Source organism: Meles meles, chromosome 17 (genome assembly GCF_922984935.1).
Source record: "Meles meles chromosome 17, mMelMel3.1 paternal haplotype, whole genome shotgun sequence".
Lineage (NCBI taxonomy): Eukaryota > Metazoa > Chordata > Mammalia > Carnivora > Mustelidae > Meles > Meles meles.
The window spans coordinates 145,352-169,927 of NC_060082.1; the positions used below are offsets into that span (position 1 = coordinate 145,352).

General features: G+C 54.0%; 3 protein-coding genes and 1 long non-coding RNA gene across 10 annotated transcripts; 2 read left to right on the forward strand and 2 right to left on the reverse strand.

Moving 5' to 3' along the window:
• Nucleotides 1–1,591: 1,591 nt before the first annotated feature.
• On the reverse strand, nucleotides 1,592–7,548 carry S100A13 (S100 calcium binding protein A13). Its single transcript, XM_045983439.1, has 2 exons — nucleotides 7,296–7,548; nucleotides 1,592–2,105 (listed from the first exon to the last, which is right to left on the reverse strand). Exons 1-2 carry the CDS (start codon nucleotides 7,446–7,448, stop codon nucleotides 1,962–1,964), a joined length of 297 nt encoding a protein of 98 aa, XP_045839395.1. The 5' UTR covers nucleotides 7,449–7,548; the 3' UTR covers nucleotides 1,592–1,961.
• A 372-nt stretch (nucleotides 7,549–7,920) lies between these two features.
• S100A1 (S100 calcium binding protein A1) lies at nucleotides 7,921–11,876 on the forward strand. Of its 2 annotated transcripts, none has more exons than XM_045983441.1 (3): nucleotides 7,921–8,563; nucleotides 10,392–10,555; nucleotides 11,579–11,876. In XM_045983441.1, exons 2-3 carry the CDS (start codon nucleotides 10,415–10,417, stop codon nucleotides 11,720–11,722), a joined length of 285 nt encoding a protein of 94 aa, XP_045839397.1. In that variant the 5' UTR covers nucleotides 7,921–8,563; nucleotides 10,392–10,414; the 3' UTR covers nucleotides 11,723–11,876. The 2 variants fall into 2 exon arrangements, with proteins under 2 accessions (XP_045839397.1, XP_045839396.1); XM_045983440.1 differs by having other exon boundaries at nucleotides 7,925–8,563; nucleotides 10,403–10,555.
• A 1,091-nt stretch (nucleotides 11,877–12,967) lies between these two features.
• On the forward strand, nucleotides 12,968–21,679 carry LOC123927747 (chromatin target of PRMT1). Of its 6 annotated transcripts, none has more exons than XM_045982558.1 (7): nucleotides 12,972–13,219; nucleotides 13,581–13,662; nucleotides 14,908–15,061; nucleotides 15,690–15,773; nucleotides 17,630–17,816; nucleotides 18,609–18,746; nucleotides 20,518–21,679. In XM_045982558.1, exons 2-7 carry the CDS (start codon nucleotides 13,598–13,600, stop codon nucleotides 20,721–20,723), a joined length of 834 nt encoding a protein of 277 aa, XP_045838514.1. In that variant the 5' UTR covers nucleotides 12,972–13,219; nucleotides 13,581–13,597; the 3' UTR covers nucleotides 20,724–21,679. The 6 variants fall into 6 exon arrangements, with proteins under 6 accessions (XP_045838517.1, XP_045838514.1, XP_045838518.1 ...); XM_045982563.1 differs by lacking the exon at nucleotides 20,518–21,679 and adding an exon at nucleotides 17,959–18,036 and having other exon boundaries at nucleotides 13,078–13,219; nucleotides 18,609–18,733; XM_045982561.1 differs by lacking the exon at nucleotides 18,609–18,746 and having other exon boundaries at nucleotides 12,968–13,219.
• On the reverse strand, nucleotides 20,943–23,355 carry LOC123927749. Its single transcript, XR_006815533.1, has 2 exons — nucleotides 23,068–23,355; nucleotides 20,943–22,417 (listed from the first exon to the last, which is right to left on the reverse strand). It is a non-coding gene; the product is annotated as an uncharacterized LOC123927749 (long non-coding RNA).
• Nucleotides 23,356–24,576: the final 1,221 nt, after the last annotated feature.

Consider the following 24,576-nt stretch of genomic DNA (forward strand, 5'->3'; position numbering starts at 1 on the left):
TGTCCCGACCCCGATGCAGCTCCCCTCAGCCCGCCCACCCGTAGGAGACCCAGACGGGCTCCCGGGCAGTTAGCAACCTCTCCAGACAGGCCGGGCTGCCTACTGCTCCCTCCCTCAGAACCCGGGCCCTTCCCTAACTGCCCCCCAGTCCAGTGCCCAGGATGACACCAGGAAGCCCGGAATGACCCCGCCCCTCCCCCGCCCCCGCCCCCATCTCCTCACCTGATGGGGAGGGGGAAGGGAGAAGGGCAGGTGAGTCAGTGTGGGTCAAGGCAAGGATGGGGCAGGTCCCAAAGCCTGAACTCTGAAGGCAGGAGCCTGTCTCCCAAGACCCTCCCAGCCCCTTCCTCCTTCTAGTGTGTCCTTCTAGGGCTCCCCTGTGCTTCTAGAAGTGTCTCCATGAGAACGCCCCCCCAAGAGTGTCCTATCATCCTGTGTTTCTCTGGCCGATCTGGGGACCCCCTGAGGGGTCAATTTGAGGGTTTCTCCCAAGAATGCCTCAAACTTGGATCCCTGGGAGAAGCCTCAGTCTGGGGGACCCTCCTGAAGTCTCTCGCTGTGGGGAAGCCCCCTGTGAGATCCCCTCAGGAATATCTTCGGCCAAATGACTCCTCAAAGAGTCCCAGCCTGGGGTCCCTCCAGGGCCTCTCAGTCTGAGGGCACTTAGATGGAAGGTCTCAATCTAGGACCCTTTCTTCCGCGTTTGGTGTGTGGAAGAGAGGTTGTCTCAGCCGAAATGTTCCTCTGAGGTCATGGACGCCGGCAGTGACGGCCGCCGGAAGGCTTTACCCACCGGGCTGCCCTGCTTCGGCTCGCTCTGCTGGCGGGCAGCACAAACCATACTCCCCTCAAGCCAAGGCGGATGGGGAGAGCGGCGCCATGGCCCACGCCAGTCTTCATACCAGAACCTTGTGTCCGCTCTTCTGCCTCGCCCGGGCTATGCAGGGAGCGAGGAGGGCGGGCCTAGTGTTCCCAAGATTCCCACCCAGAGAGGGTCCGCTCGTCACAGCGTCACAGCGGCGATGGAACATCAACCCGGTTCCACCTGTTCTTGTCTCTGTGCGCTCAGCCTCTCCGAAACGTGTCTCCTCATCTCTAACGCAGGACTCAAAAATAGCGCCTCCCTGGAGGGAAGTGGGGCCTGGACAGGGACAAGCCTGCGGACAGCACCTGTGGTGGTGAGCCCTGGGGCGTGTGGAAGTGAGGGATCACTGAGGTCTGCTCCTGAGATCGTGACCACGCTGCACGTTAACGAACTAGAACTGAAATAAAAATGTGAAAAAAAAATAGTCCCTCCAAGGGCTGTGAGAATCACGTAAGGTAACACAGGGAAGTGTTCAGTTCAGCGCCTGGAGGGACAGCCAGCCCAGCAGAGCTCCAGGCTCTCATCAACACGGATCAAAGCCCAGGAATAAGGACGGTGGGACTGAGACCATGCCCCAGGAGGCACCTGGAAGGACAGGACTCAGCACACCCACCCCCGAGATTGCCCCTTCCTTCCATATGCTCGTTCATCCCCCGTTTCCTTACTGAGCACCTACCCCGTGCAAGACCTGGTGTGAGCCGCTGCAGAATTCAGAGACAACTAACATTCTTGGTCCTTAAGGAGCGCATAACTTTTCTTTCAGATTTTATTTATTTATTTGAGAGAGAGCACAAGCAGGGGGAGCAGTGGAGGGAGAGAGAAGCAGACTCCCCGCTGAGCAGGGAGCCTGATGGGAGGGCTCCATCCCAGGGCCCTGAGATCATGACCTGAGCCGAAGGCAGCTGCTTCACCAACTGAGCCACCCGGGAGCCCCAAAAGGTCATAATTTTTGGACCCACTATTGGGTCAGGGCAGAACTTTCCCACTGTCTACTCTCAAGAGCAGAAAGAGGGGAGGGTGTTTCAAGGAAAAGGCTTTTCGGGGGGAGGGGGTTCTGCCCTGCCGGCCCTGCCAAGCACTATCCTGCTCAGGAGCTTCACTTCTTGTGCATCTCCAGGGCCCTCTCCCTCCGGATCTCCTTGGCCAGCTCCCCTATCAGTCTCCAGTACTCGTGGAACTTGAGCTCAGAGTCCTGATTCATATCCAAGCTCTTCATCTTCTCATCTAAGGAGCCCACGTCCTGAGGAGACACAAAGGAAAGGCTGGGGTTAGAAGTGAGGGTTCTCGGGACAGGGAGAGAGGAAAGAGCTGCGACCTCCGTTCTCATCACACAGGAGCTGCCTCACTGTGGCCCGGGGACAGCAGGGCCACTGTGTCTGTGTTCACAGCCTCTCCACACCCGTCGGGCTCCAAGGGTGGCGGCCGCCGAAGGAGGTAGGGGACCTGGCTTGTCGCGTTGGCCACATGTAAATAGTCCCACCACGGCTGATTGTGAACCACACACGAGGCGTCGCCGAACGCAGAACTGGGAAGAGACGCCCACAGGTGAGGTGGACCCAGCACACCGTGGCACCTGCCATTTGCTCAACGGCGCCCGGCGAGCCCTGGGGCCAGGGACCCACTCTGGCCATCCTCAGAGCCTTCTCAGAACTTCCTCCTTCCCAGAAAGCTAGAGAAGTTCACAGCCCTAAGCTGCTCACCTGCCTAAGCCCAACGTAATCTCGGGTTTTTTTCCCGGTTTGGTTATTAGCCTGTTTGATCAGAGGAATGGCAAAGACGTGGGGTATCTGGTTTTGTCCTTGACAAAGTCTGTCAGGACAGGCCTGTGAAATCAAAGGATACTGTATTCTGGACCCAGGATCAAAGGATCTGATACTAGCTAAACAATCACAACCAAGACATAGTCTGTGGAACAACAGATGGGCTCACACTGGAGAAGGTGCCGCAGGCAGAGCCCAAAGCTCAGTACTTCGATCAGCATTTGCTCGAAGGCAGAGAAGACCGCCGATCCACAGAGGGCACAAAACTAAAGCTAATTCAGAGAAAAGTTAAGCAAGACCTTTGTAAAAGCCACAATCACGCTTTTTTTCTTTAAAGATTTTATTATTTACTTATTTGACAGAGAGAGAGATCCCAAGTAGGCAGAGAGAGCAGGGGAAGCAGGCTCCCCACTGAGCAGAGAGCCCGATGCCAGCCGATCCTGACCCCAGGATCATGACCTGAGCCGAAAGCAGGGGCTTCACTGACTGAGCCCCCAAGGCACTCCTCCAATCATGCTTACCTGCTAAACACTCTAAGAATTGTCCGTGGAAGGCAAAGATGCCCAGTTTAACATTATATTGGGAGGAGGGGAAACATACAATTAATCGAGAGAACGAAATAAAAGGCGTAAGTGTGAGGAAGGAAGAGCCAAACTGACCTCTTACTCTTTCAGCAACTACGGAATTGCAGGGCCAGGAAAAACCAAGAGCATAATGACTCCCATCTCAGCAACTGGGAGCACTGAACAGTGCTGACTGTTCCAAGGCCTATTCCACACACAGGACATGCCTTACTCCATTTAACTCCACACTGCGCTGGAATGACGGGGATCTTGTCCACTTTGGTGGCCACTGCAAGCCCAGGGCCGGGAGAATGTCGGGCACATAGCCGATGCCAGTTCATCACTGGACCCCAAAGCCCAGCCCAGCGTCAGCGCAGGGTACAGTAGGTGCTCAATAAACATGAAACGCAAGGCCAATCCAACAAGGGAGATGTTATTCCGTGTCTGTTTCCCAGGTAAGGAATGAAGGCTCCGAAAGAGTAAGTGACCAGATGACACGCTAGAACCTGCATTTGTGCCTAGATTCTGACTCGGAGCTCGACCTCTCGTCCTCTCCTCTGCGTTTCCTCCCCCCAAAACTATTAGAAATGATAAAGTGTCTGATTACAATATTAACAAACAAACCCAATGCTTTTTAGGGGTATGAATATTAACCACTCAGAAAGTATAAGAAAGTTCCCATCTAAAACAGGGGTACCGGGGCGCCTGGGTGGTTCAGTGGGTTAAGCCTCTGCCTTCAGTTTGGGTCATGATCGCAGGGTCCTGGGATCGAGCCCCACATCCGGCTCTCTGCTCAGCAAGGAGCCTGCTTCCCCCTCTCTCTCTGCCTGCCTCTCTGCCTACTTGTGGTCTTTCTCTCAAATAAATAAATAAAATCTTTATAAATAAATAAATAAAACAGGGGTACCAAAAAAATAAAAATTTTTTAAATTAAAAAATAAAACAGGGGCACCTGGGTGGCTCAGTCGTTAAGCGTATGCCTTCCGCTCATGTCATGATCCCGGGATCCCATGTCAGGTCCTGGGATGGAGATCCACATCAGGCTCCCTGCTTGGCAGGAAGCCTACTTCTCCCTCTCCTACACCCCTACTTGTGTTCCCTCTCTTGCTGTGTCTTTCTGTCTGTCAAATAAATAAGCAAAATCTTAAAAAAAGAAAAAGAGGGGCGCCTGGGTGGCTCAGTGGGTTAAAGCCTCTGCCTTCGGCTCAGGTCATGATCCCAGGGTCCTGGGATCGAGCCCCGCATCGGGCTCTCTGCTCAGCAGGGAGCCTGCTTCCTCCTCTCTCTCTGCCTGCCTCTCTGCCCACTTGTGATCTCTCTCTGTCAAATAAAGAAATAAAATTTAAAAAAAAAAAAAAAAGAGTCACACACTCTTCTGACTGAGCCACCCAGGTGGCCCACGGTTCCATTTTTAAAAAGGTAAATTTGTAGAACAGTAGGTAAGATGCATTTATTTGTTTACTCACTCAACAATTCTTACTCTTTTTTTAAACCTTTTATATCTTTCAAATTCACATGCCTTTTTTTTTTCAATTTCACTCACTGTGTATCTGCTCTAAGCGCTGGAGATAAAATATTGAGCGAGTCCCTTCCTTCATTCTTGGTCACATGCAAGTGTGTACAGGAGTCAGGTTGTGATGGGTGTGTTGCAAAAGAAAATAAAGGGGGTAAAGGAATAGAGGACAAGGGAGGTATCTTTGCATTCTAAGGTGAAGGAAGGCAAAGCTGAGGACTTGTCATTTGAGCAGAAATCGGAGTCCAGCGAGGAAGATGACTAGCCAGCGCCTCAGGAGTGAGCATTTTGGACCAGGAGGGCAAATCACTGTAAGTAACTTTGCTGCATTTGAGTTTTGCTATAAAGGGGAGCAGAGATATAAGACAGCTGGAGGGAGTTACAGACCCAGGAGAGGGCTGCGTTTTTCTTTTTTTTAAGGTGGGGGATAGTACAGTGTATTGGGAAACCGACCAGAACAGTCCAGTGGAGAAGGAAAACTGATGATGCAAGACGGAGGAGGAGGAGGAGGAGGAGGAGGAGCGCTAAGAGTCCAGGCTTTCGTGGAAGAGGAAGAACTGCCTGCCTGGGGGGAGACTGATGCCTCAGGGGACAGGCAGGCAGGCTCAACACTGCTCTCATAGGCTCGGGGAGACAGTACATAGGAGTTTCCTGATTGCTCTTATCTTCTCTGAGAAAATTTCTCAGAGAGAGGGACAATGTGGACAGAGGGATGAGTTGGAGAGGAAAAGTGGTGAAATCATCATCCGAAAGAGCTGGCGGATGGTGCCGGCTGTGCCAAGGGACCCCTTGCAGTCTGTTACAGAATTAAAGAGAGACAAGTCAACACTGTGTATCAACTATACTCAATAAAATAAATAATAATAACAAAATAATAAAGTGGGACAAGTCAACATGCCAGCACCTTTTCCTGCAGCCAGACTCCGCTACGCAAGTGCAGAGGCAGAACGGTCCACAGAGAGATTGAGGAGGTTGTTTTTTCTTTGAGAAAGGGCATTTTTGCTTTATTTTGGATCTGAGAAAGAAGGGTAGCTCTAACCCTCACGTTAATGGAGGCGAAAGATTGGACTCAGCCTGGGTTGGGATTCTGTCAACCGGCACAGGGAGTAAGCATCAAGGCAGCCGAGGGACTGACCGTGGGACGCAGCTGAGTGGGAAGAGAACAGAGGGCACGAGGGGGTGACAGGTCGGGAGGCCGACGGTCCCCGCAGAGCCGAGGAAACTGAGTGGAGGAACAGAGCTGGAATGGCAGCAGGTGGTACTCAGGGAGAAGGAGGCTTGAGACAGATTCTGGAGTGGTACATTGTTTTGGCAACGACAGGGTCTGTAGCAAGAACAGAGGAGTGGGTGCTCCGAACCGGGACAGAATCCTTGGAAGCTAGGGGTTGAGAAAGTTGAAAGGCCTCGGTGTGCAGTGGATTCTGTGTGCCGACTGAGAACCCCAACAAAAGCCATGATGGGAAACAGTAAAGCAGGAGCTGAACCGACAAGGGAGGCAAGAAGGGGGCAGGTTCCAAGGAGCTGTGCGTCGCAGGAAGAAGAAGAAACAAAGATGTGGAAGCAGTGACAAAAAGCTAAGAGATCACTTCCTGCATTTCTAGGCCCGGAGGGACTCGGATTTAAAGATAAAACCAGCCACTATGTGGCAAAGCTACACCGGCTGTTGACCCTAGAGCCTCAAGTCTCCCGAGAGAAAAGGCAGGCAAAAGTCTGAGAAGTCTAGGGATGTAGCAGATTTTGCAGATGACAGACTAAGTTTCCGAGACATGTTTGTGGTTTTTTAAAGAAATCCATATCCAGGGACACCTGGGGGGCTCAGTCTATTAAGCGTCCGTGGCTAGGGTCATGTCCCCAGGGTCCTAGGGTCGAGCCTCATATCAGGCTCCCTGCTAGGCAGAGAGTCTGCTTCTCCCTCTTCCTCTCTTTGCTGCTCCCCCTGCTTGTGCTCTTTCTCTCTCTGTGTCAAATAAATAAAATCTTTTTTAAAAATCCATATCCGCGCACTTTCACGTGCCTGCGATTTCTCGGAAAGGGTGTAAGAGCGCCTGCTGTACTCAGGCAACTCGGAGATGACCTCCATGCTCCTACGCAGCCCCACTCAGCCCAGGGTGGGGGCAAAGGGGTGACCTTATCGGGCACATGACTGAGGGGATTCCCGGCGCGCGTGAGAAGCGGTCAAAGATCCCTTCTTACAGCCCCACACGGAGGTCCTATCACCCCCGAACTGGGCTGTTCCCATCTGTGACAACCCCTCCTACAGGCCTCAGTCCCCATGCGTGTGACGCGAGGACTGCGGACCGTTTTCTCTTGGCCTCCCTCTGGTGCTACCGTCTACAGCCCTGCTGGAGCCCACCCCGGGCTCCCTCGCCTTCCGGGGAGACGAGAGCAGCGGGGCCCTGCAGCACCGCGGGGAGCACCAAGCCCAGTAAGGCACTTGCACCGCCACCGGCGCAGCGTCCCCAAGCCACACACCGCCACCCACGCCCTTCTCCGCCACCGCCCGGGTCGCAGTATGGGCCCAGAAACACCACCTCCCAGCCACGGGGGCCCGCAGCCGCGGTCTTCCGGCATCGCAGGCCGAGACCCCCACCCACCTTGAGCAGGTGAGGCAACTGCTGGGTGGCCAGTTCCCTAAACTCGCTGATGCTGAGGCTGCCCTTCCGGCCCTCCTGCCCCGCGAAGGTGAAGAAGGTGGTGACCACCGTCTCGATGGCCGCCTCCAGCTCCGTCAGGGGCTCGGCCGCCATCGCGACTCTGGGGGCGGGGGGAGGGAAAGGGAGTCCGCGCGGCGCAGACCGCCCGCCTGGCGGGCCTGCGCGCGGGAGCGGAGAGCGGCGGGGCGGGGCGGGGCGGGGCCAGCGGGGGCGGGGCGGGGCCAGCGGGGGCGGGGCGGGGCGGGGCGGGGCCAGCGTCGGCGGGGCGGGGCGGGGGCGGGGCGGGGCCAGCGTCGGCGGGGGCAGGGCAGTCCGCTCGCGGCCCTCGGGCGCCGGCGTCTCCGGAAGCCCTGGGCGGCGGCGGCCCTCGGGCGGCCCCTCCGAGAGCTCCAGCCCGCGGGGCCTTTCCTGGGGGCTCCCCCGGGCTCCCCCCGCCCCGCCGCCGCGCCCCACCGGACGCCGCCTCCCGGGCCCCCGCACGCCCGCGCAGACGCCCCGAGAGCCCCGGGGCGGGGGCGGCGGGGGCGGAGCCGCACGAGCACAGCCCCGCCCCCACCCCCGGCCTCCGGGCGTCCCCCGGCCCGGCCCCCGCGCGCCCCTCTGCAGGGGGGAGGCGGGAAGGCGCGGGTCCGCCCTGCGTCCCGGAGGTCCGAGAGGGCAGCCCCACAGACGGCCCCTCCGGACGAGACCCCGCGAGCACCCGCGGCCCAAGACCCGCAAGGGGCTCCCGCACGGGGGGGCGCCGCGCGGAGGAGGAAGAGCCCCTGGACCAAGTGTCTCTGCGGGGGCCCAACTATCACCGCTCGCTGGGACGCCCAAGATGAGGGTCCACGCGCGGTCCCTCTCTGAGACCCCTGGGCGGCGGGACCCTGGCGTTCCTGCCGCGCTTCGGCGGGGGTGGGGGGCCGCTCCAGTCCCTCCCAGGACCTTTCTCACCCCCTCCTTCCTCCTGGGCCCAGCAGGCGGGGGAGGCGACTGAGGCTGGACAAGAGGACCCAGGCCAGCCTGCTCTAGCCCAGGAGACAGAGGGCGCCTCTGTCCACTCCCGGCCCCTGGCCCCGCCGGTGTCTGTCTGGGAAGGGGTGGAGCCGGTGGGGGCGGCAGCGGGGGCAGGACCGCAGACAGGTCTCCCCACACACTCCCTTAGCCACATTTGCAGACTCGTCTGTCTGTCCAGAACCTGCTCCCACCTCAGGTCCAGGCGGACAGTGAGTATCCTGCGTCATCCGGGCTAGGTCTCTGCTGTGGCCAGCTTGGGGGAAATGGGACTTCAGCGGCTCCTAAAGCCTGGGGACAGTCGCACTGTGCTGGCCTGAAGGGCTGGGAGGCGCTCAAGTGACAGCAGTGGCGGGTTGGGGACAAGGTGCGGACAGTGGTGCAGGGAAGCCAACAAAGGTCGGAGGGAGGTCCATGGTACTCCTCCGAGAGTGAAGAAGCCAGTGGGTAGCCCGGCCCCCCAGCTCCCACCCAGGACATGAGGCCCTCCTACCACAGGGCCCCCAGAATGGCCGCCCAAGGCTCCCTCCATCTCCCAGGTGCTGGGGAAGGGCCCCAGCTCCCACCTTGCTTCCAGTTGGGTAAGAATAAGAAAGCAAAGAGAACGATGGCTTCTGTCCCCACCCCCACCGCCCAGCGTTGCCAAGGGCTCAGGTCCCCAGGAAGTCTGGGGGTGGCAGAGCATGGACCGCGTGAGATGAAGAGAAGGGGCACCCGCTCCCAACTCCCCTTGCACATGACCTTCCCTTTCTCCTCCTCCTTTCTCGGCCCAGGCTTCCAGGCTCCTCTTTCCTTCAAGTCTTTCCCTTTGTTTTCCTGTCCGCCCCTCCCTGCCAGCGTCCTCTCCAAGGCCCCCACAGAAAATCCCAGGCTGCTCAAGGGCTCCAGGCCACCCCTAAGTGCTCCTCCTGGATGGGGCCGGTAACTGAGCCCCAACAGCCCTCCCCAACAAACGCCCTTATCCCCTCCATCAGCCGGGGCTTGGGTTCCATCTCCCCATGTCTCTGTGACAACTCCTTCTCTTGACACTCACAAGGTTCCCATTGTAAAGGGGAATGTCATTCCATCAGGGCCCATTGTTCAGCCCCCCAGGCCTGGGGAAGGACAAGGACACCTGATCTGAGACACCCGAGCTGTCCCCTGAGGCTGCAGAGAGGATGACCATCCGGAGGCCAAAAGAAAGAGGCCCTCGCCTCAATACCCCCTCTCATCTTCCTCTTTTTCACTCCAGCCCCTTCAGAGGACATACTCAGCCTTTCCTCTCCCCCAACATAGATCAGACCAGTTGTCCCACTGCCATTGTCCTCACATCATCCAGGCTGGGCCTAGACAGGGGAGTGGGCCGCGGGAGGGTTCAGGCCCCAGAGGTCTCCTCTCCCCCTCGCTGGGAGCCCTGGCTCTGAGGAAGGGCTTGGTCATTCCCCTCTCCCTTCTTACCATCACCGCAGAGAAGTAAGAGGTGCCCCCCAGGGCAGCTGAAGTGACCTGTTCAGAGAAAGCAGAGCGAGGGACCCAGGGAGGCCCAGTCTGCTGACAGGAAGCCCAGAGGCAAGCCTATCCCCCTCGGCCAGCACCTCTGGCTGCCGCTCGCTCCATCCGACCCCTCGCTGGAGGGAGACCACAGCCCACCGCCCCCAGCCACAGAACTCAGCTGTGCTAGGAGGGCAAGGCAGGGTAAAAATAGAGCATGGCAGTGTCCTGTGACCATCCCCGCCTGCCTGCCCCACCCTCCTCAGTGTCCACCCAGGCAGCCGGGAGCCTCTGTAGAGTTCACTGCCCGGCCCCTCGAGCCAGCCTGCTCCAGCCGCTCCGCCTCCGGGGCCCCAGGCCCTGACTCCCTCTGCGGGGATGTGGAATGAGTCACACAGAGAACAAGCCTAGATTTAGGCCTCCTTGGGTTCCCACATCGGTGAGAGATAACTGCAGTGTGGCTCTGATCTCAGGGCGATTTCAGGGGAGGGACCAGGGCCAGGTCTGAGGGCTCTGCTCACCCCAACCCCAGATGCCCTGAGCTGGGTCCCCAACTTGCTTCCCTGCTGGGGGCGGGGTAGGTGAGCTGCAAGATGGGCTCTGAGCTGGAGACAGCGATGGAGACGCTCATCCATGTGTTCCACGCGCACTCGGGCAAGGAGGGAGACAAGTACAAGCTGAGCAAGAAGGAGCTGAAGGAGCTGCTGCAGACGGAGCTCTCGGGCTTCCTGGACGTGAGCGCGGTGTGGGGGGCCGGGTGGGGTGGGTGGGGCGGACGTGGGGGGCAGGGTGGACGGGCAAGGGCTGGAGGAACACCCCGGGCCACTCCAGCTCCGTCTTTCTCTTCTCCCAGACTTCTCTCCCGGATCTTTTGGGCTCCCCCACTTCTCCTGGTTCAAGACAAAATACTCTAATTTGTTCATCACATGTGAAGTGCTAGGACCCGTGCAGTTGCCTCTTTAAAGAGGCCTCAGAGGGTCGAGAAGGGGAAGACTGACCCATGAAGGAGGCCCCAGGCTGCTGACCGGAAGCTCCCCGTGAAGCCTGGGACCAGCCACTTAGGAACTACTCAGAGCTGTAACAACTGCCAGGAAGGACTTTGGGACAATACTAACCCGACTGAAGGGGGCTTCTCCAAGGAGCGGGCACTTGAGGCATGGGTTTCCATGGGAGTATTATTAGGATAAATGGAGACATTTTAGGTGTCTGCATGAACAAACGCCTGGCAGAAAGGACGGGGAGCACGCTCAGTAGTTTTGACCAGAGCGAAGGATGGAGCAAAGCAGGTTGCAAATGCTGACGGGCCCTGTGGCGAAGAAGCCAGGAGAAAGCGCGCCAGCTTGGAGGTTCTATCCGGCCTGGGCTCCAGTTCTGACCCTCCCACCTTCCAGTTGTGTGACTTGGGCACCTTATTCAACCACCAGCTGTTAATTTGGGAATAATGAACCCTACCTCATACTATTTGTGTCAGAATTAACAATTTTAGAAGACAATCCCTGTAAAGCTTCTCTTGGCCCTCAACATACGGTAACAGATGCCCGTAGTGCTCTGCCTTGTTAAGGGGTTTATTCTATAGGTAACAGGAGGCTGCGAGTGTTAGTTTTAAGGAAGGACTCACAACAGTCCCATAATTACATGTAGTTCTGCCTCTTGCTCATCTCTGCCTCCTTCTTCCCAATCAGCCACCGCCCCCCCCCCACCCCCCCCGTCCCTGATTCAGTACTATGCATCTCCCTTTTCATCTCCTCTCTCCACAGGCCCAGAAAGATGCCGATGCTGTGGACAAGGTGATGAAAGAGCTAGACGAGAATGGAGACGGGGAGGTGGACTTCCAGGAGTACGTGGTGCTGGTGGCTGCCCTCACAGTGGCCTGTAACAACTTTTTCTGGGAGAACAGCTGAGCAGACAGCCCCAGTGGGCAGCGCCCTTGCCCTTCCCTGATTCCCCTGCACCCCACTTTTCCCTCCCTGCACTCCTGCCCTTGTCCACCGTCCACCAAGGGCGCAAGAGTACAGGGCCAAGCCTGCTGCTCAACTTTCATTAAAGGCTCTTCTCTAGCCAGCTGCTGTGTGTCTCCTTTGGGGTCTGGGAGTGAGTGAGAAAGTCAAGGTTCCTCAATCCCAATTCACTTTATTTGGGAAGCGATCTTATTTGGAGAAAGGTCAAGGGGACATTACATCTTCCTAGTTGAATCCTCAAAGCCCAGGAAGGTAGGTGTTCAAAGTTCCAGCTGCGAAGACAGAATTATTTCCCTTCAGTCTGCCAAGAATATTTACTGGACTTACCATGTGCTAGAGACATTGTGTAGGAACTGGAGGTGTAGCAGGGCACAGAACAAACACGACCCTTACTCTCACATGGGTAAAGTCCAGGTGACTCTAAGGAAGGATGCCAGACCATTACACACACACACACACAGAGAAAAGCTAGGGAGAAAACGAAAGGATCATGATGTACGTACACGCAGAAGGACTGAAGATGTGTTCACCCACTCATCCCTCAAACATCGGGGTGTGTTTATTGTGTACGCAGGCCCAAGAAAAATCCTGTGCAGGTCTGCGTCAAAACGCACACGGCCGGCGGATGGGGAGAGCAGGGACACAAAGACACCGCCCTCACAGGGATGTAACAATATTCAGGACGAGAAAACACGCACAGGCATTGACTGGTGACTGGCGTAGGGTCTGGCGCCCGGGCCTTGCCTGGGGCGCCTGCGGGCGCCTGCGGCTCTGCACAGCCGGGAGAGCGCCCGCGTCCAGAACCCGGGCCCAGGTGCTCGGGAAGAGGCATCGAAGCAAATCCCGCGTACCGAGCTGCAGACGGTCGTCCGGCGCGGCGCCGCGAGGAAAAACAAACCTCTTTCTGCCGCAAGATCAAAACGGTTCTCAGCGACCCAAGTTACAACCACGCTGCGGGCCCCGAGCACCTGCACCGGCGCGGGGCTCGCGCACTGGCCACGCCCCCTCCGCCCCCGCTTCTGCTAAGGCCCCGCCTTCTCCCCAGGCTCCGCCCCAACCCCCCGCGCAGGCGTAGGACTCCTCTTCTGCCCCCACCGCGCCGTGCGCGGATCTGACGTCTGACGTAATTGCGTCGACGCCATTTTAGCCGGTCCCACTCGGCTCTGGGCGTGGCGGCCATTTTGTTTTGGGCCCCGAGCGGGAGGAGTCGGAGGCGGCGGCCGTGGTGGCAGCGACGCAAGGCAGGAAAGGGCAGGCCGGGCGAGCAGGCGGACCGGCCGACCAGACAGCCGGCCGGCGGCAGCGAGCTAACCTAGCAGCCTAGCGCTTACACCTCTGACCAACCGCCCCCCAAGTCGAGTCAGGTTCCGCCGGGCCCCGGCCCGCGCGCCGCAGCCGTGGTGGCAGCCCCGGGAGGCGCACTGGCGTCCGTTTCCTTCGGTGCGTTTCGGTGGCGCGGCGGGCGCGGGGGCGGAGCCGGCGGCGCGGGCGGGGGGTGGGGGCGTCTTCCCTCCGCCCGGGGCCGGCCCGCATCCCGCCGGGGTCGGGCCTCCCCGCGGGGACGGGCTCACGGTTGGGGGGCGCGGGCGGGCGCTGGGAGGAAGCCCGCGTCGGGCTCCGTCCGGCCGGGTGTGGGGCCGCCGTGCGGGGCCTGCGGCGTCGGAGCCGCCCGTGAGTGTGCGCCCCGAGACGCCGGCCCGGTGGGCCCTCCGGCGGCCCCCGCTGGCCGGGCCGGGTCGTGGACGCCGGCGGCGGCGGCGGCGCTTGCTCTGATGGCGGCTCTGCCTATTGTCCCCTGCAGATCCGCGGGACTTGAAGATGGCTGCTCAGTCGGCGCCGAAAGTCGTGCTAAAGAGCACCACCAAGATGTCTCTAAATGAGCGGTGAGGCAGCCAACAGCAGCTCAGCTCGTTCCTAAGAAAACGGTCCTTAACTTGGCCCTGGGGTCCAGTGCCCACACTCCGGTTCTAAGCTAATGCCAACAGAAGGCTACAGACCTCTGTTCTAGGCGCCGCTGTGGGGCGCGCGGAGCGCCCTGGGCGGTGGTTCGAACCCCTGTCGGTAGAGGGTTGTGCCGCGCTGCGCGGGGCTTCCCTGGTGGCGTGTCTGAGAGCCTCCTCGCTCCCTCCCTCCCTCACGTGTGTGCACGTTGGCGCCGGCCCCTCGGCTGCGGCAGGCTCGCTGCCCCGTCCGAGGCCCGCGGCGCCGCCGGGCCTGTAAGAGGCGGGCAGCGAGCCGTGGACATGTCCGAAGGCCCTGGAGTGCCGTTCTTGGGCCTTGTAAGAGGCACTTGCTTCGCTCCATGTCTCCTCCTGTCCGTTCTGCTTTTAGTCGTTTCTGTGTCCCTCCCTTCGCAGTGACGCGTCCCCGCTGCCCGTGCCCTTGAGCTTCCTTGACGGGCATAGCAGGGGTGTCTTCACAGCTGTTAAGGGGCCAAAATAATCCGATTTTCTCCAAAGCAATCGCTTGGCATTAGGAAAAGGGACCATTTGGAAGGAAGAAAAGGTGCTTAAGTCGGCTTCTGTCCCGGAGCCCTGGAGAGCCTTGACCGCGGGTTTCACCTGGCTGGTGGCGGGCGGCCGCGGAGTACTGGGGTTTCGCCCTTTCTGAGGCGGCCGCGCTGCGTATCCCGGGGCACGAAGTAGCGAGTCTCCGTGTTCGCAGGTCGCGCACGGACGGAGACGAGTCACTCCTGCAGTCCATGCGGGTGTGCTCCGCACGGGCTCTGAGGTGCTCTAGGCCCTTCCCGTTTGCCCTTGCAGCGCGCCCTCCGGGTCCCCCAAGATTTTGGCTTTTCTTTGTCTGTCTCGGACACTCCACTCTGTCCTTTGTTGCGTCATTTGTGCTTACTGCGTGTTTTCCACACCTTCCGCCTCTCAGAGCCGTTACCTGAGCCCTTGTACCACTTTGATTGAATGTGCTGCGCTTAGCTGCGTTTCTGAGTTTCTGATTCTTGCAAGTTTGTGGAAGCAGAGGAGTCTTAAACCCGCTTCAGCCTTGATCTAAGTGTACCACTTTACCTAACGCTCGTGGGATCTGGAGCTCCTGGTCTAGCAAGCCATGAAAATGCCAATAAATGTTTTGTAATAAAGCTTTTATTTAAACATCCATTCTGTTCGACCTTGAAGCTTTACTAATATGCTGAAGAACAAACAGCCGATGCCAGTGAACATTCGGGCTTCGATGCAGCAACAACAGCAGCTAGCCAGTGCCAGAAACAGAAGACTGGCCCAGCAGATGGAGAATAGACCCTCTGTCCAGGCAGCATTAAAACTTAAGCAGGTGAGAGGACGGGTCTTAATGCTCCAGAAGCAGCTGGTGATCTCTGTCAGGCAGTCCACTGAGGCTGTCAGGACGTGAAGGATGATTGCAAGTGGCTCAGGGCAAAAGCAGAAACTTCTCTGGAGGAAAGAGAAGTTCAGAGAATTCCCAGTTTGTCAGGTACCAATAAGTAACTTTTTGTTGTTTTTCTCTTTTAGGTAGTTTGCCATCAAGTGTGGTCTGTTCTGTTACCAATGAGTATTCATCCCTTTTTTTTTTCCTGATCCTTTGCCCTTAAAGTAGATTCACTGGATTTTACCACAGAGAAATTTTGGTTTCTCTTCTAGATGACGTTCAGAAAAATCCTTTTACTTATTCCGTGTTAAATGACTTACAAATGAGGGAAATAATTTTGTTCTTTCTCCCCCTAGCACAGGAAGTCTGAACAGCCTAAGCCAAAAGATTTGTAATGCTAAAATACAGAAATTGTAGGGTGACCTTCATCTCCACAGCACCTGAGTTTTGTCAGTAAAAGAGAGGGAGAGCATTGAATAATTAATTTAAGAATTGGTGGGTTTTCTTTCAGGCTTCCAGTAAGAGATAATCCTTATTCAGATCTGAAATAAAACCTGCTCTTTATTATTCATAGACTTTATATGCAAGTCCGGACAGTGGCTGTGGAAGGATATGTCCAAGCTGTGGCTGGGCGTCTGGAGGGCGATGCCATGCGACTGTAAGGACTTGGGCCGGTAGCACTGCATGGCTGTGCCTAAACTCACAGTTAAATAGAACACCCTCGCACCCCGCCCCAAACCGTTGGGCTCGCTGACCAAAAATAAACAAGGCCTTCTGCTTCAGCTGCCTTAAGCCTTGGAGTTCCTGTATTTGTCCCTGTTTGAGGAAAGCAGTAAAAAGGGCCCCATCGTTTTCCAAGAGTAGCTATTATAAACTGCTAAAGATAAGTCTCTGACACATCATTCCAAAGGATCTTTCTAGAAGAAGCTTTAAATACAGGCTGGGCAGAAAGTAGCCTCTGGAGCAGAGCTGTCTGGTAGAACTTTCCACAGTGAAGGGAACACTGTGTATCTGCCCTCCAAATACGGTAGCCACTAGCCAGGTGTGACTGTTGAGCACTCAGAATGTGGCTAGTATAATTGAGGAGCTTTTTAAATTTTATTAACTTGTAACTTAAATAGCCACGTGTGGCTTGTGGCTACCTTAGCATACAGTACGGCTCTGGAGTGAAAACTAGGTAGTATAATAACATCTTACAAGTTTACCAACTCTGTTAGAGACTACGATTGGCGGCCAGAAGGGGAGAGGAAGGGAGATCTTCTAAGCACCGTGCATTATCTGCTGAAGCACGGGTTTGGGGAGAATATACATATTCAGGATCATCGAACAGAAGGGATTTGTAGAATGATGTCCTGACTTCCTAATTGTGTGCTGTCGGGAGTGATGGGACAGACTCTTAAGGTTGGTTATGCTTGGGTGCGTAATGTTCAGAGCCCGTCACTCTGATTAGAACCAGTTTATTAGGTTATGCTGGAAAGCTAATAATAATAATTCACAGCTTGTGGTTGGGGGAAAAAAGAGTCATTGGTAAGTCATTGACGGGTCAACCCTGAGGATACACAGAATTTATTTTCACTCACCCTGACTGATGGCTTTATAGGAAAACGGGTTTGCTGGGGCCTCGATTGTGTCCAAGGCTCCACAGTCATCTTTTCCTTTGAAGGAATTTAATTCACCGAGATGTGGTCTCTTTGAGGGACAGATTATTGGAAATCTCCATTAGTGGTGTGTCCTTGTTCTCTAATACGGCTCTGAGTTTTGTGAGTATAGGTTACCTGTCTTAATTCTAATGCAAGGTAGCTTTCTCTCTGGAGAACATTTGAGTATTTTGAATTAAAGTATACAGTACTGGCTTACTGGAGCTGTTTGCAAGGGAAGACATGGAATTAATAGTGATTTAAGAAATGTAAGGAAAGGAGGTTTGACTTTCTTGTGTTTACATCTTAAGGTAAAAAGTGGACCGTCTGGAGATAGATTCTCAGAGGAAAAATGGAACACACTGGCCTCTTTGACTGAAAAATCTTGTTTTTAACTGACAAGAATTCAGATGAACTTAAAATTTAAAATATTTCCCAGAGTGTGATGAACTTCTATGGTGTTTGAGTAAGCCTTTGAAGACAGTGGTAGTCCTTGGGCAAGTATGAATCAAGTCGTATCGTTGTCAACCTGTGGTACAAAACCAGCAGAATCCAGGGTTGGAACTGTGGAGCCCTTACTAAAACTTACGTTCCAAGGAGTGATGTATGGCTTCTGCCAAACTAGTGAGGTAATTTGTGCTGGTGCCAGTGTCACGGGACCATAATTCAGCTTTCATAAAGGCTCTGGGTCAGAATTCTTCCCTTATATGATGTCCTGAGGCAAAGGCTAGTTTCTCGTTTAGGGTCCTTGTGACATCTACGGCAGGTTAATCTCCCTGCACACAGCCATCCTACTTGCTTTTTCTCTGCACTTTGGGTTGCTGAATCCTACTGGAATGCTTTTTTGATCTCAATCCCCCAACACCTTTTTTTCCAGAAGAGCTTAAAGCAGCGCCTGGGTAAGAGTAACATCCAGGCACGGTTAGGCCGACCCATAGGGACCCTGGCCAGGGGAGCAATCGGAGGACGAGGCCTACCCATAATCCAGAGAGGCTTACCCCGAGGAGGACTACGTGGGGGACGTGCCACCAGAACCCTGCTTAGGGGCGGGATGTCGCTCCGAGGTCAGTGCTGTGTACCTGATAATTACCGGGCCTACCCCTCCCTTTTCTCTTGGGCTGCTATGGACACATTTGTTTTAACATCTTGAAGCCTGAATTTGTATTAATATAATTAATAACTTTTGAAATCACATATTTTTAATAGTGCTGCATGTCTTTTCTCGATACCATTCCCTTTCTGATAATGTGCAATGGTGAGAGGCTATGACCTGCGTAATGACAGGTAATTCATGTCATCTCCATTCCGTCTAAACACCCTGCTGCTGCTTGAATCGAAGCACATGCAAGTTCTAGAAATAAGTTAGATCTAAGAAGTATTGGCTCCCTTGGCCTGTATCTTAACTAACCATCTCTGTGCTAGTGAAACACACTGTTAAATTTGGAAAAGAGAGGACAGATTGACCCATAGCTACGTGTTACGTTTTGGGCACTGTTCACCTGTTCCCTGTGTTGTTGTTGTCCCTTGTAAGAATGTATTGAGAGCAGGAATCGTATCATTTATTTTTAAATCTACTGTAATGCTAGGCACTTACCTGATTATTCAGTAGATATCTATTGTGTGTACTTACTAATTAACTCCCAGCTTCTTTCAAAAATGGGTTTGTGGTCAGACTCGTTGAATTGATAGAATAAAGAGCAGTTTGATCTGTTCTCACTGGGTGTACAGCTTGCCCCACCCAACCTAAAAATTAACTGAATTAACTCTCATTTAACCCTCACCGCCTTCCTTTGGTTAGAGTCTGCTTTGTCTCTCTTGGATTTACCTGCATATACATTGTATGCCTCCTCTCCAAGGTCAAAACCTGCTCCGAGGTGGACGAGCCGTAGCTCCCCGAATGGGCTTAAGAAGAGGTGGTGTTCGAGGTCGTGGAGGTCCTGGGAGAGGGGGCCTAGGGCGTGGAGCTATGGGTCGTGGCGGAATCGGTGGTAGAGGTTAGTCAGCTACCAACTTCAGAGAATAGCTCGCCCTTACTTCTCTCCCTTCAAAACTCAGAGCCGCCTTTTCTGCACAGCTTCAAGTCACAGGCAGGCTTGTTTGTTTGTCTTGTTTCGTTTTTTGAAACTGGCCTATTTTCTAAATCCACATGCTGGTAGTGCGAAAAGTCTGTCACGGTTGTCTAAACGCCAGTCAGGTACCTGTCAGAGCCAGGCTCTTTTCCAGGTTCTTGTAATTTAAATCGTATTGTTAAAATGACAGGATGGTCACTTTGAGCTTTACCTTTCTGTGTCCCTGCCCCACCACCACACACCCCGTCCTTATCTCAAAACCCCATTTTGGGTCTAAAAATAAAGAAGAGGGAGATGTATAGAAATGAAGCTAAGTTAAAAAGGGTGATGAGATTGGAGCTGGATATTGACTTTGAAGCCAAGTTAAAGTCAAGGTAAAGTTTGCACCTACGGGAAATCAGAGATGACTTTTTTTTTTTTTTTTTTTAAGATTTTAGGGAGCCAGATTTTAGATTTTAAGGGGAGCCAGAGAGAGACAAGCAGGCTCCCTCCCCGCTGAGCGGAGAGCCCGATATGGGGCTCTGTCCCTGCACCCTGAGCCATCCAGGCGCCCTTTTTTTTTTTTAATCAAAGTAGAAAGCAAGAAGATACCATGTCAGTTAACTGACTGACTCTTGTTAATAATGTTACCTTTGAGGCTTAATGATACTTGTCTTGTGACCTTATGACTCAGATGGAAATGAATTTAATGGTGTTGCTATCATTAATCCAAACGGGGGGGTTTTCTGATTTTAGAGCTTACTGGAAAACTCTCAGCAACACCTGTGCAGGGGGGTAGAAAATCTGTTCCTGTGGCCCCTGTGTATATCTGCTTTGGTGCCTTCGTATTGTGTGGTGGGTCTTCCATAATTTATGACCTTGAAGTTGCCAAAGGATAATAACTGTTAAGAAAGGAAATTTTAATAAAGCCAAGGACTTGTTTTCTTCTCTCCCATTACTCATTGTTGGCTTAATGAGTAAAGAACAAGCTAGTTTGGGTTTCAGGATGAAATAGCACATTTCCAAATTATGTTGACTTCATTTCTGAGAGCACATCACAGGGCTGGGGGAGTCTAAAGTAGCTTTTCAGAAAGCTGCGTATGTTTTCTTAAGTGCATTAAAACTACCTCTCAGATAACCATAATTATAAGGTGGCTGGAATCTGAGCTAGAATTGGCTGGGATGCTACATACATTGCCCGTCTTCTCACTTTGTTCCCGTGTCAGAATAACTTCTCGGTCTCCCGACATGGGATCAGCTCGTTAGGGTTAGTAAGTTTGAGGAGAGATGAGCTAATTTTCCAGAAATATGTTTAATAAGGCTCACTTGAGAAACTGTCTAGCCCTAATCCCTGTTTCTCTGTGCCCTTGGTGCTTCCTGTCTTACTAAGTGGGGTTACCTATAATGTATTTTAATTATGAACTTACATGGGTCTCAAACTTGAGATAATTTTTTTAAGGAGAGGTTGAGATTCTTTCTCTTTGTCAACAGAATAAAGTCTTTAAATAGCATTGAGAGATAAGCATGGAAACAGGGATTCATTATGTGTGCTTTCCATGTGTTGCTTTCTACCCAGTGTGTTTCCTGTTTTTCCAGATTTCTCTTTGCCCTGCCCTTTCAGCCTTTCTCAGCTAGGCCCCGCTGCTCTGAGGGGCATTTGCCATAACACCCATTAAACCTACTTGTAACTGTTTCCTTTTTTTTCCCCTTGGGCCAGGTCGGGGGATGATAGGTCGGGGAAGAGGGGGCTTTGGAGGTCGAGGCCGAGGCCGTGGACGAGGGAGAGGTGCCCTCACTCGCCCTGTACTGACCAAGGAGCAGCTGGACAACCAGTTGGATGCGTACATGTCGAAAACAAAAGGACACCTGGATGCCGAGTTGGATGCCTACATGGCACAAACAGATCCAGAAACTAATGATTGAAACCTGCCTGCCCTCCTGTGAGAGACTCTTGTTCAAAAGTCACCACATCTGTAAATACCCTTGAGATAACAGATGGAGAAGAACCCTGAATGATGCTGGAAGGACCTGTCACGATAGGCCACGGACTTAACGTGCCACCAGTTTGTGCATTTAGTGTGTTCTTTTACTTTTTTGATACTGTGTTGTATGAAACCCTTTTTTCCTCTGACGTGGGTTTGGTTTTGTTGTGTTTGGGGTTTTTTCCCCCCATCTCTCTGACTTCTCTTTGAACATGGATGTGGCGGACTTGTGGCTAGAACACCCTCTTCTCATCTCTGTGTCCCCGTGAAAAAAGCCCCAGAAAAAGCCCATCAGTGTACCTTCCTGATGCTTAGGTTCTGTTCTACATGACCTTTAATAGCCTCTTAGAAGTATTTAGAAAATGTGCAGCTCAGAAATGAATTCTGCCACATGGATACATCAGTGTAGTAAATTAGGGACACTGACTTAGCCACAGGGCCACATAACAGGTTACACATGGTAACACCTGATTTGATTAAAGTCACTTCTGTGTACATTGACACCACGTGACAAGTGTGCTGGGCTGGGTCTGTGCACTTCCTACTCGGAAATGAGGCCTATATACTTTGCTCTTGGCTTTGTGTCGTGTCCTAAGCTACTGTGGGGATGGCGCACACCTGCAGTAGAGAGGAGATGGCCGTTTGGTTTGGCAGACGCCTCAGAGAAAGGGGCGGAATGACAGATCCCTTCTAGGAGTCGGAGATGCCGTGCTGCAATGCTCTCAACCCGGTGTGTATCCCAGCCCGGTCCTGGGCTTCTCCATTCATTGGCTTTGTTCGGCCCTCTCTTTATTTCCCTTGGAAGTTACAAGTCCAACCATATTCTGTCAACTGTTCGGTTTTCAGTGGAATCTTGTATTTCTGGTTCATCATAACAAGAAATTGTTCTCAAATCTAGTCAGGACTTTTTTTTGGTTGGGCTCATTGACATGCTGTGGTCCCTATGACAGTATCATGACCTACCTCTTGTGGAATTCAGGGTCCCTAAATTCGTAGGTATATTAAAGTCGAGGTGGGGGTGTAGGTAGAGTTAGGACTTTGAGCCAGGAAGCAAAGAATTTGCCCTCTGAGTAACCTGGCAGAAAGGTGATTAACCCCATAAAAAAAGAATGTTCTGGCCTGTTTGGCCCATAGGAAGCTCCAGCGTAATGATCTTCGGCACGATTCTGGACCTTGGCACCGGTGTATCTTTACCCCTGTGCTGTGGGAAGGAACCTAACCACCAACCAAACCAGTTGCCAGTGAGATACGTGGTTCCCTAAACTGTTGGGAGGTGTGTGTGGCACGCTGAGAAGGAAATTTTGGTCAAGACAGCCTGGCTGTGGGTCCTATCTGTAAGACTTGGGCTTCTTAGCCTCTGGATTGTGAGGCAAGTGATTTAGTCCTATGGAAGAGAGATTGAGAAGACCAGGTAGTGGTAGAGACAGAACCATACTTTAAAAAGTCCACTTGCCCTCTTGACACGACGTTGGGTGATCCATCCTTGGGGTTATGACACAGTCCCCTCCCTAGGTAGGTGCATGCCCACAAATAGGACAATTTATTTTAGAGCGAGCACAAGGCCAGGGGGAGGAGAATCCGAGCAGACTCCTCTGAGAACGGAGCCCAGTACCAGACTCCATTCCAGGACCTGAGCTGAAACAGAGTTGGACGCTTAAGCTGAGCCACCCAGGTGCCCTGATCCGGTGGCTTTGAACCACTTGCCCCGGCCCCGCCCCCTGCCTGCCTGCCTTAAGTCCACTGAGATCCTCCCAAGAACACGATTCATAGAAGACTTTGAGGCATGAGGAAAAGGGAACATGCTGAAGAGCAGGGGTCGCAGTGCCCCACACACCTTTCTGCCCGTGTTCCCCTTCCCTTACTTGCAGATAGCCCCACATTTGACTGTCAGGGTGAGCGCAAAATGCTGAGGGAGTTGGGAAATGGGAGAGCAGGACAGGAACGGGAGCACTGGGCCCCCCTGCGCTGCTCTCCAGTTCCTTGATGGGACTCACTTGGGAGGTTCCTTTCAGGGCAGTCCTGAATGTTTCCATCCGCTGAGCCCCAGAAGAGAAGGGGGGGCTCTGCTGAGGGTGGTTTAGTTGCTCCCTCATCGGTCAGCCTCCTCTCTCCCAGACTCCCTCCCCAGGCTGCTTCCAGCCCCAGCCCCCTGCTGACTCCAGGCTCCTCTTGCCCACAGGCGGCCGTTGGGAGGACGTGCCCCATGTCCTCCACCGGTCTCTCGCAGTGGAGTGAGCGAAGACCGAGCTGGGGCTGCCCTTTCCAGCACCCGCGGGAACACTCACTGTGAGCCCTGAGGCGGGCGGGGCGGGGGGGGGAGCTCACTCTCTCTGTCCTGCCTCCCGAAGGACTTCACTCCCAGTGCTGGGCACAAGGAGCTCCAAACCAGCCCCAGGCCCTCCAGGCCCTCCTGCTGCTCACGGCCGCTCTCAGCATCTCCTGAGTCCTGTGCCCGCTTCTTCCACCTGCGGTCCCAGCGGAGGGTCCAGAGTAGAGAGGGGCATGGAGGTTGGCCCCTGTTCCCGGGTCAGCCTTTCTCTCAACCACCATCTGCCGGGGGCCTGCCATGCGGACACTGACAAGGTGTGGTTTGTTAGGAGCCTTAGGGCCCCGGCTGGCTCAGTAGAGCATGTGACTCTTGATCTCAGGGTTGTGACTTCAAGCCCCACTTTGCGTGTAGAAAAAAAATTTTTTTTTAAGATTTTTTATTTCTTGGGCGCCTGGGGGGATCGAGTCCCGCATCAGGCTCTCTGCTCGGCAGGGAGCCTGCTTCCCTCTCTCTCTCTCTGCCTGCCTCTCTGCCTACTTGTGATCTCTCTCTCTCTCTCTCTCACTGTCAAATAAATAAATAAAATCTTAAAAAAAAAAAAAGATTTTTTATTTCTTCATTTGACAAATCACAAGTAGGGAGAGAGGCAGGCAGATAGAGGTTCAGGAAGCAGGCTCCCCACTGAGCAAAGCCGTATGCAGGCTCGAGCCCAGGACCCTGAGACCATGACCTGAGTGGAAGGCAGAGGCTCAAACCACTGAGCCATCCAGGCAATCCTAGAAATTTTTTAAACAAGAAAAAATTTTTTCTTAAGATTTTATTTGAGGGGCGCCTGGGTGGCTCAGTGGGTTAAAGCCTCTGCCTTCCACTCGGGTCATGATCTCAGGGTCCTGGGATCGAGCCCCGCATCGGGCTCTCTGCTTGCAGGGAACCTGCTTCCTCCTCTCTCTGCCTGCCTCTCTGCCTGTTTGTGATCTCTCCCTCTCTCTGTCAAATAAATAAATACATAAATCTTTAAAAAAAAAAAAGATTTATTTGAGAGAGAGCATGAGGGAGAAAGAGAGCACACAAGCAGGGTGGGGGGTGCAGAAAGAGAAGGAGAAGCAGATTCCCCGCTGAGCAGTAATCCCAATGCAAGACTAGAGCCCAATATGAGACTTGATCCCAGGACCCTGGGATCATGACCTGGGCAAAAAAAAAAAAAAAAATTAAAAGGAGCTCTTGGCACTGTGGAGAAGAGATGGGTGAGCTAGAACTTGAAAGTCAAGGGACAGTTTGGGGTGCCTGGGTGGCTCAGTGGGTTAAGCATCTTTTTTTTTTTTTTTTAAGATTTCCTTTATTTGATGGCACAAGTAGAGGAAGTCGGAGGCAGAGGCAGGGGCAGAAGCAGGTTCCCGCCGAGCAGGGAGCCTGATGCGGACTCAGTCCCAGGATCCTGAGATCATGACCCAAGCCCAACACAGACACCTAACCAACTGAACCACCCAGGCGCCCCAAGCAGCTGACTTTTGATCTCAGCTCAGGC